General features: G+C 37.4%; 1 protein-coding gene across 1 annotated transcript; it reads right to left on the reverse strand.

Annotated features, from left to right (window-relative positions):
- Window positions 1-2,300: 2,300 nt before the first annotated feature.
- Window positions 2,301-6,156, reverse strand: LOC124283642. The gene is made up of 3 exons (XM_046719635.1): window positions 6,031-6,156; window positions 5,071-5,206; window positions 2,301-2,488 (listed from the first exon to the last, which is right to left on the reverse strand). Exons 1-3 carry the CDS (start codon window positions 6,154-6,156, stop codon window positions 2,301-2,303), a joined length of 450 nt encoding a protein of 149 aa, XP_046575591.1.
- Between the last annotated feature and the right edge of the window lie 5,380 nt (window positions 6,157-11,536).

Here is an 11,536-nt window from a genome sequence, read left to right on the forward strand (position 1 = left end):
CGTTTCTGAGAAGCAAATTCCAAAGTGACGTTTCTTTTTCTGCTTAGTATATGTTTTGGCGGTTTGTTTGTTTGTTAACGCCGCTCTGTAAATAATCGAGTGTGGACCACACTTATACCATACAATCATTTCATACCATCATAATCATTGGATGTACCGTTTGGAATAATAATAGTCTTAACTTCTTTGAGAGGCATTTAGAAGTTGGAGCAGTAAGGAAGGATAACAATATATGGATGAACAACTTCTTTATTGCTGTGAGAGCGACGTTTCGGTGCCGTGACACCCACAGGGAACAGTTTACCACGTCTCCTGCGACTGTGGACAGACCTACGTAGGTGAAACATCAAGACCCCTCAAAATCCGAATCAAAGAAGATCAGACCTCAGTATCCAAACTAGACTCAAAATCAGCCCTTTCAGATCACATCAAAGACAATCCGACCACAACATCCAGTGGAACAAACCCCAAACCCTAACAACCAACCTCAAAGACTATAAACTCAGGAAACTCCAAGATGCCATCTACATCAAAAGACTCCAGCCATCAATCAACCGAGACCAAGGTTACTGCATACCTCCTGCGTACTACCAGCTCATTAAAGATCCTCATCATCGATAATCCCCCATTTATGTATACAACGCATCATCCTCATAATCACCTATTTATGTATACCACATGCTCCACCTCCACCTCCATCTGACAGACTGTGACACTGAAATAGTGTCCAAAGCGGCATAAAACATCCCACTCTCTCAACTTGAAGACAAGAGGAGTCGCATCGCTCGCTTCATCGAATCCCATTGAGATTGCAAGCTGACACCCATTTGATATCAAGAAGACGTGGTCTTCCTCAACATGATCAGGGTGATGGGGTAGTCTAGTGGTTAAAGCGTTCGCTCGTCACGCCGAAGGCCCGGGGTCCATTGCCCACATGGGTACAATGTGTGGAACCCATTTCTGGGGTCCCCATGGTGTCCGTGATATTGCTGGAATATTGCAAAAAAGTAAACTCACTTACCCATTCGACATCGTCATATTTGATCGATTTAAACAAATAAAAAACCCAACATAACTACATTATCAGTATACATGTACAATACAACATAGAAGAATACCTCAAAGGACTATGGAAAATGGGCATAATATCGATGAGGTAGTAGTTCAAGAGATATCAGCATTGTTGGAAAGCTTTGTATGATCACGTCATCACTCTGTCCTTTAATGCACCGTCCATCTAGCACTAAACGCAATTACTTACAATGATTTCTGTTGTAAAAGTCCATTGTCTTGTATTTGTCCAAATTGCAAAACAATTTTGATGTTAAATATATGCATTGTTTAGTTTAAATTAGATGACGGGGAGACATTTCAGATCACTCGAACCGAACATACATGTACAGAGATATGTGGCACATACATTGCAAGTAATCTCTCTTTGTTACATTGTAACGTTTTTCTTCACATGAACGCCATTGCCTCCTGCAAGAGTTAACAATGAAAACAAATATAAATGAACGCATTGCATGACATGTTAGTCGCCATATAATCTCAAACAGACTTTGTAGAAGTTTATTCGGAGTTTCATGTCAACAAGCCCCACACCACAAAATATCGCATTAGAGTTCACATATATTATACAGCTACAAATATATAGGAAGAAACAATAATATCAAAATATAGAAAACAACATAACCTTTTAGATTGACACTCGATGTCTCACAGCATGCAATAGATATTTTGACAGCTAAATTATGGTATGCTTACATGATTGTGGTGGACATTAGATTAATAGACTTGTCAAATATAGGGTTATTATAATAATAGTGCTATAAATATGTGTTTCTTGGTAAAGATCATGCCTTACAAATCATTGTAAGATTATACTAATTTTCCACATATCTGGGGTCCAACTCGGCAACATGTGTTACAGTAATAAAATAGTCGGGTTTTGTTTTAAATTTTCACAGGTATGCCTTTGTGTTTTGATCTTGTCAACGATCTTGTCACTATCACGCACCATATTTGAAGGATGTATTCACAAATTTAAGGGAGCAAATCAGTTACCCGTGATTTCATTAAAAGACTTTGTGAACTGAAAGTGCCCCTTCATCTCCACGAACATTCCGAACTAAATTATAGCACGTTTACATGATTGTGGTGGACATAAAATTAATCATTATTAGATTATACTTATTGTCTACATATTTGGGGAAATTCAGCAACGACAGCGCACCATATTTGAAGTGATAATAAGAGTGTATTCACGAATTTAAGGAAGCAAATCAGTTATTATTTCATTAAAGGACCTTGTGAACTGAGAGTGCCCCATCCTCTCCAAGAACGGCCTGAGAAAGACGTCTAAATTCCACTTGGTTCCATTTCCCTTCAGATTCCAGTGTCTTGATATTTTCTCGAAAAAGCGCTGCTGTTGCATCCCCATCGGCTGGGAAGAGACTGTGTAGAGTAGCATTGATAATGTAACCACCTAAAACGAAAACCGAGATCATGAATATGTATTGATCGCCTGTTACTAAATGACTTATGTCAACGACTCGATTATTCTCAGACAACTGTCACATAGCTGAAATCCAACTGTATTGGAATAAAGGAACTTCTAAGCTGAACCTGTTCATTAGCCTTCTCCAAAACTGATAGCGTTGGTGTATTGACATGTTTTTACAGTTATTGCCGCTGTCCTGTACATTTTGACATATCTGAGATGATCAGTAAGTTTGAGTTAACTTGCTGCAAGTTCTAATTCCTCAACTTACACAGTAACAGATATAAAGCGTCTGAATAGAGGCAGATTGTGGATATTTATTTTTAAGTATTTTGACTGAATATATGAAGCGGCTATTGTGCCCATGACACAGGTCTCTTCTTAAGGCTCAATGCGAATATCTTTTTTTACTTCCATATTATTCATTACGATACGAACATCCATTATTTAAAAGGATGGTATACTTGCCTGGTTTGACAATGCGAATGAGTTCTTTAATTGAATTTAAAGGCAGCTTTTTCAAAACCACCGTGCTAAACGCCGCCATGGTCACAACGTCATACGTATCTGTAATGTAGATAATGAAGGGGCTAAAATAAATAGGAGGTTAAATCCAAATTATTATTATTATTTATTTTTTTAGTATTTAAATGAGGGCAAAACAATGTATGTAAATGTTTGCCAAACAGTCTTTGAAATATCAAACACAAGCAAAATATTAAAAGTATTTTATGTGCGTTTCACATCAATAATAATTAAAAAAATGTTTAAAAAACCTCCATTTATGAAGAAATGCTAAAAATGTAGTTAACCCTGTTGTTATTCTAACCCCTTCGATTATAAGTCCAGAATATATCATGTACAAATACCTGATCTTATCTTTTAGGATTTTTCTGAACTGAAGTGTTTACCCTTCTTTTTAAACAATTACTAAGTTTTAAGACGACACAGCATATTATATGCAGAACTGTTTTGAATAAGTTATTTGATATTGAAGCCTGCCATCGTTGAATGTTATTTATTGTCAGACACTCTACACTTGAATACAAGACATGAAAATATCAATATGTCCAATATCCTGCATAATCCAAGCGTACCCGAATCCGAAGTGGAATAAGATATGTTTGCTGCATGGTGCTAGTACCAATATGTAAATGGAAAGGGAAACATAGTAAGAAGATTTCGAAATGAGTTGTGTGTTCCGTTTCATGTCATTGGGATATAGAAATCACAGGGTTATACAAGTGTATATGATCATGTGATAAACAATCACATCATAACTTAACTTATTCATAATTTGCATGTGTTTTTGTGCGAAGTCACCATGAGGGTCATTTCATGCAAATTACGTGTATTATGTCTATTAATTTTAACAACGCAAAAATATTGAAATGTAGACTTTCTGCTGCACCTTTTGATGTGTTTTGGCATAACCAAGAGATTGGAGGAAAGGTCAATTTTGTTCGCACAAGGGTCAAAATGTTTTACCCTCATTTACATCATCAAGAAGTTGAACGAAATAAAAGCAAATTAAACTATGTGTTGATGTACATGCATATATTTGCAAAATAGAGAATCATCAGCTTTATCTTGAACAAACGAAAATATTTCTCCCATTTTGTTTTCGCACGTGGGTGAAACCTGTTTGACAGAATCTTTCAATAAGGCTGTAAACCGCTAAATCAATAAGTTGTATAAATACAATAAGTTGTATAAATACAATAAGTTGTATAAATACAATAAGTTGTATAATATGTCGTGGTACTTGCTTGTATGTAATTGGAATACCACCAAAAAGTGAGTTTTGAGCTAATGAAAATATTCTCACTATGGGGAAATATCTTTACTCAAAGAAAAGTTGTTATAATAAGCTGAAATATGATTCTTCATTGGTGTACATCCATGAAAACAGTATGTTGAATTTACTCAAATCCCCATCTTAATGTTAAGTATGATGGTGCCATGATAAACAAAACAAAGAAAAGGCAATTAAAACAATTTAAAGCATCCATCCATTGGAGGTGAGGTGAGGTGAAATTGGGTTTTACGTCGTGCTTGAGAATATTTCGCTCATATGACTACGTGCATGCGTGTGTATGTGTATGTGCGGCTGCTTGTACTAGCCCAGACTTAAGCTGGTGTTATAGTGCTAGCCCACTGAGATACCATGCCCCAGTGAAGCATGGATACCCCACTCAGACACATTATACTGACTCCGAGCCGACCAGTCCTTGTTGTACCCATTAATGCCGAGCGCCAGGCAGGGACCAACAAGTACCATATTTTAACGTCTTTTGGTATGACGTCGGGGATCGAACCTGCGACCTTCCGCTCTCCGGGCGGACGCTCTAACCACTACACCATGGAGGCGGTCTTCCATCCATTGGACTTCACCAAGGTGGCACAGAGGTTTCTGAAACCTTCCATGGTGATGAGCATTCCCGAAATAAATAAAACAATAAATAAATCACGAATAAAATACAATTATTCATTGTAACACAGCTTATGAACATGGACCTGAATACACAAATTACATAATATCCAACAGTCCAAATGAAACAACCTACCATTTGCGATGTCCAGGGTATTTTCTCCTAAACCGTCAACGAAGTAGCGACTATATATGCCCTTCTTTCTTGCTTCATCCAGCATTTCATTCGACGGTTCCAAGGCGTCAATTTTGAGAAAACCTTGAGAGTAGACCTGTGAATATATTTGACATAGAACAAGATCAATATCGATATCATCAAGTAATGATTTTGAGTTTATCAACTAGGAACCACATCACGAGACGGATGGAAATGATTGGAAAAGTTTCCAAAATGCACATTTTTGCTATTGTTTGTTTGGTTGATATTTCACGCCGAACACAGCAATATTCCAGCTAAATCGGTCTGTAAATAATCGAATCGAGACAATCCAGTGATCAACAGCATGAGCATCGACCTACACAATTTAGATATTTGTCGCCAGTTGTATCGAGGTTTTAGTATAAATATGGTACAAATATAAAGCTGAAACCAGACGCAAACTGATAAACCTAACTGAAGTGTTTGAGCCAGTTATATAAAAAGGCCCCCACCAGAAAAAAAAGGCAAAATTTAAATAAAAAAATAAATTAAACAAAAATATAGACCAAACAGGATTGGAACAGTCTCCCGATGATTACAAAATTGACAAACGTTTATGGATAACAACTTCTTTATTGCGAGAGTGCGACGTTTCGATACAGATTCTTGTACCGTTGTCAAGCAGGAATGTAACATGCAGTGGTGGCAAAGCATATAAATTTATACTAAGTATAACAAAGAAAACAAGACAACAAGATAATCCCGGTGATTAAATGAAAAGGAGTGCCCCGTAGAAAGGGTCAGCCTATAGAAAAATCCAAGAACAGGTGGTATGATGTCGCAGACCCCGGAAACCAGACTGATATACCTAAGCCTCTGACCTTTCAAGGCTGACCCTTTCTTCGGTTGTCATTGCCAGTGTCAGTATCGCAGATTTATATATCTATGTCTGCCAACCTTGTCTGCACAAAGTCCTGTTCCAGCAGACACATCCAGAATATAGACCTCATTTCTGTTGCTTGGAAACAACTTTGCAATTGTCCCGGCAATTTCTGCTGGACCCGTGTAGCCGCTGGCCAGCATAGCCTTTATGAAATACAAGAATGTGCTTTTAGAACATTCCAGCAATTTCACGGACATCTATCAGTATTACTTCAACTGCAAATACTATCACTGAATGAGCGAACACTTTCATCACTGGGCAATCCAACCGCATCCAGAGATCTGCAATACTGGAATGGTTTGTACGACATACATTGGGAGATTGGATAGACAACATCAATTCAAATATTAATATTTCAACATTAATGGAAACGAACCTCTTCATATTGATGGCTGTATTGAGAAAAAGTATGCACAATGTCCTCGCTGTTCATGTCATCGTTTCCCATAAGGAAGGAAATAATGCCTGAAGGAGATGTATCACTCATATTGCCTGAAAATACAAATATTCATAGATTATTCCTAGTTATTAATACCCAACAGCATATCAAGCCATATGACTATTGAAGCACAGTCGCAATGTCTTAATCTCAGCATGAGCACAGTGCTTGACATCTTCCAACAAAATAACCGGGCATAACATATCAAAATGTTTATCAACAGCATTCGGAACATGAATTTTCTATTAAACAAACGCCACATACAATAATGATATTCACCCTATTTTGTCCCATGGCCAATTTCATAAGCTTTTAGATAAGCATTTTCACCTCATTATATTTTGAACTTACCTCAATTGATAATTCTGAAAAAGGTCAAGCTTTCTGTTACTGATCATCGATGCTCTTTTGCACATTTTTTTTAACATCCAAGCATATATTACCTTACATATTTCTTGTAAAGGACGGAACTAAGTGTATACATGTATTTGAATTTAAGGCTAATTTCTCTACTGCAATTTACCAGTTCCAGTGACCTCAATATCTCTCATTTTCAGGCTTGCCATTTTAACACTTTCTGAACTCTCCTCAGTCGCTGACGTTAAAGCTAAATCCCGTAAATGTTCCTCCTAAAACGAAAGTTTTAACGAGTTTCAAAATATCACGTTTTACCCTATGGCGACTCAGCATCAATATTATAGCTAAATTTGATTGGGCACATCAAATACAAACCTTCTGCTTACTTTGACACTAAACAAATGTCACAACCTTAAACTCTACAGTAAACATAGAAACCAGTAGATAACCACACAAAATCAATCTATATTTAACAGCTTATACTGAAACACGCAGTTTCAATAGGTAACAGAATGGGATAAACGAGACTGCTGAAAAACGCACTGGAAAAACATAAATGGTCTCACAAAGCTACTGAAGGGTCAGTTATCTTCCCGAACCTGGCATTGTTTTGGGAGCTTCTTCCGATCCACACTACGAGGGCCGCATGACAACCTCTGAGTCTCACACATTGAAAGACTTGACTTGGAGACATTCAAATGATATGTTAATCCCCTTCCACAATGATAATTATACTTTTTTCATCATGTAAGGTCTTTATGAGTTTTGTTGAAGACCTTCTTTTGTCTGTCAAAAGAGTAAAGTTCTTTGTAGAGCTTCCCCCCCCCCCTGCTTTGAGAACAGATCTAAGTTTGGAGTCAGATTTGGAGTTTGGAGTTCACACCAACACTGATGGATTGAATCCATTGCTATGACTGATGTGATTATCGGTGCATTGTCCTCATGATACATCACACCTTCATAGTAATGAGCGACGTATCCTATCTTCAAACGTCTTGTATTCCTACTTTTGCCTATTATTGCCTCAGTATGATTTGTTTATTGTCTCGCCTTTCAGAAGTCAATCCACCATGTAAAGATCCAAGGCATCCGAATCAATCATTTATTCTCAAATAACCACGGTTGGTGGTACAAGAGCGAATACAAATATTTTATATACAAAAACAAATGGAAAGATAAATAATAATATATAGTATATATATACATACAAAAATATTAATACAAGATGGCTGTAACTAGTTTCAGTTTATGTTTCTTTTAAGGCCTGATACTTTTGATAACAAGTTTGATGAATTGGTAATTTCTTTAGTGTCATTTTTGAGAAAAAATTAACAAAATTTTGAACATGGGATCAGTACCATTTTGAACTGATTGTCGTGTAGGTCTTCTGTCAAATGATTTATTATTTTGCCTGTTCTTTTCTCGAATGATATGGTAAAGCCTGGTTTTCATTCCGTAACACTTTTTTGCAAAAAGCTTTTAGTCAATTAAATATAATTTAGTTAGTACAGGAAAAGTGGTTATGGAATGAATAAGTCGAACATACCTTTAAACAATATCGTTGTTGTGTTAGCCTCTGCAGGTTATGATGGAGAAACAACGCTCTGATAAATTAGGCTTCGTTGATAGGAATATATTTTAAAACGAGTTTGGAAGCAAACGTTTTACCCTAGAGCTGACAGACACTGCAAACGTAGTGGACGAACTGGAGCTATTTTATATACGTATGTAAAGCCTACAGACCCGAGCAACACACCTTATTTAGCAACTGAATTGCACTTTGTACGAGTTTATTGAACTATGAACCTTTATGTATAGCCCTAACTCGAAAACACTCATGCACCGATTGATGTCAATGTCTATATATATTTACCGTCCATGTATTGTACATGCACATCGAATGGCGTATGCTCAAAGGTATTTAGTATCTATTTGATAGTATGTTTAGGTTCTTTTGGTGCGTTGAAAATTCATCTTAAAACTCTATGAATAACAAAACATTATTTCTAATGTACCTAAACCTGTTGGTTTGTGTTGAATATGTTTACTTCGACAACATTTGTGGGATTTCAATACCTGTTGTAAATGGGTTGTGTAGAAGTGGTGTGATCCACAGTTAGTAATCATTCCTACAGGGAAATAATCAGTGTGACGCACAAGAGGAGACAGAGGCTTAGTTTAGTCTGAAACAGACAGTCCACTGATCATCAGTATGAGCTTCGATCTTCGCAACTGGAATACGATGACATATGTCAGCGAGTCGCACCACCCGATCCTGTTAGTCGCCTCTTACGACAAGCATTGTCTGAAGATCAATTCTAACCCAGATCTTCACACGTGTTTTTACTGCAGGTACAGTATTGCATTGCATCGCGCCGAGTTGATAGATGTTTGGATGTTTGGAGTAAAACAGGTTATTACAGGAGTGTGAACATTTATGTATGATGTATGTCTATCCATAGCGAGCGAGCTGATGAAGTCAACCAGTATCCTTGTGTTATTGGTTTTCCGACATTTAAGAACATCCGTTGTAGTCTCGAGTCAAACATATCATAAAACAAATAACACCTGGCCTAATGTCAGTAGCCAGTTCCATGTAGCATGCACGACGGGTTGGTGTTCAGAGATAGATGGCACATTCACTGTGTTATTCACGATTGTTTATTTGTTTGTTGTTTTACGCAGAACTCCACATAATGTCCCAACTTTATAACGAAGGTCTGTAAAGTATCCGGTCAAGATCAGATAATCCATTGCCTGTTTACATCAGCATCGATCTATGTAATTCGGATACGGAAATGTTGAACTTTGTACCTTTCATCGGTCATGGTGTTTTACGTGTTCTTAATCTTTAAGGTGCGTGTTCACGGTGCGACGTGTAGTGGCTTGTAAGTCGCGTACAACTCGTACCTTGCGAGATTGTCACAAGATTTGTAGTCTGACTCAAAACCTTGAAGGCGAGCTTCATACATGTATTTCATACATCGTCGAACTGTACACGTAATTACACTCTTCAAAAAAGAAACGCATAGGTGATGAAAGGACAGGCAAACGTTGTGTATAATTTTGTCATTCGTTTTTGCCCGGAAAAGAGGAAACATCGCCATAGACCACCTTGAAGCTGAGGAGTCGCAGACTGCAGTTGCCCGACATTTCAACGTTCATCGTTTGACAGCAAATCGGTACATCAAAGAAATTCTTGCTTCCGATGTGCTCATGTGCTTCCGATTATGGACCGAGAGGGGGTTGTTCCATCGTGACAACGCTACTTCACATACAGCACGCGTCACGATCCGCTACCTTGCCAATTCTAATGTCAATGTCTTGCCATTGCCTTCACGATCACCAGATATAAACCCGATAGAACACCTATGGGATGAACTCGATTGACGTGTACATCAAATACGACTCAGACACTTCCACAATTGGCCATCGCATTGCAGGATGAGTGGGGAAGAATTCCGCAAAAAGCGACTTCGTCGACTTATCCAGTCTGTGCCAGAGACGGTGCCGAGAAGTAATTGTTGACATAGGTGGCCGTACAAAGTACTGACTTTCACGCCATTTTGTGGACTCATGTAAACAGAAACCTAACAATAAGGCTCTTTGTCTATAGACGTATGAATAGTCACCTTTTTACCATTGAAATTACATGAAATAATTGCTTTTAAACTATAGCAATAAATGTTTCTAGAAATGGCTTATGCGTTTCTTCTTTTTGAAGAGTGTATCTAGTAATGGATTACTGCAAGGGTCGTGAGGCTGCATGCAGAATGGCCCTGAACACATGAATGAAACGATATAGCCATAAGCCGGACAAATGCATATTATCTTTGTCATTTCATGTTCAAAGGGCAAACGTACTTACATTGCTGGTTAATTATAATATTGTAACATATGTTCAGTATTTCATAAAGGAGAGGTAAATGTTTATTGTCACGGTTCATGCTGCATATCAACACATGTTAGCTACGTGTGAATGACCAATCACATTTGAAAACAATTTGATGAATCTGGTAATTACACAGAAAGACTTGTTTTTTTGTAACACAATGCACGAGCTTTTGAAAATGGAGACCCGCCTCCTGTTGCAATGCTCCGATAATGGTTACCTACAGCTAAATATATGGACAAAGTTAGCGGTCATAGTGTTTACAACGCTTGGACATTTGAGGTAACATTGTTGGTAATCCCTTACCTTGTAAACGATATATTTAATGAAATTCTTAATGCTTCTGATCATATGTAGAACAGTTTTGTTCTACATGAAAATATTAAGCCAAATTTGGATCAGATATATGGCGGAACAACGTATTTTATTACAATTCTGAGCAACATTTCGTATCAGTTCTACAACTTTGAAAAACCCAGTGATCTCAAATATGTCAAATATGAAGTATTCGTTTTACCAAATATTTACAAAATGATAATGTGGCTTTACATGTAGGATTATGTTTAAAACTCACTCACTCACTCGACATCATCAAAATATATCGATTTTAACAACTGGGGATGTTACATATGTTTCACACTTAGGGAAAAGCACTATAGATTACATCATTTGTATGCACTGAACTGTACAGAGTTGTTGCAGCATTCAACTTTCAACCAAGGGACGACTCTGACCACTTTCTATTATCATGTTCACTGAATATTGATAATAAACGCAGTGTTATGACAGACGAAGCTGATGTGCATCCCTGGAAAGATTAAAGTGGAGGAGT

The sequence above is a fragment of the Haliotis rubra genome, unplaced genomic scaffold, assembly GCF_003918875.1.
Source record: "Haliotis rubra isolate DU_JTF1 unplaced genomic scaffold, ASM391887v1 Scf319, whole genome shotgun sequence".
Taxonomy (NCBI): Eukaryota; Metazoa; Mollusca; class Gastropoda; order Lepetellida; family Haliotidae; genus Haliotis; species Haliotis rubra.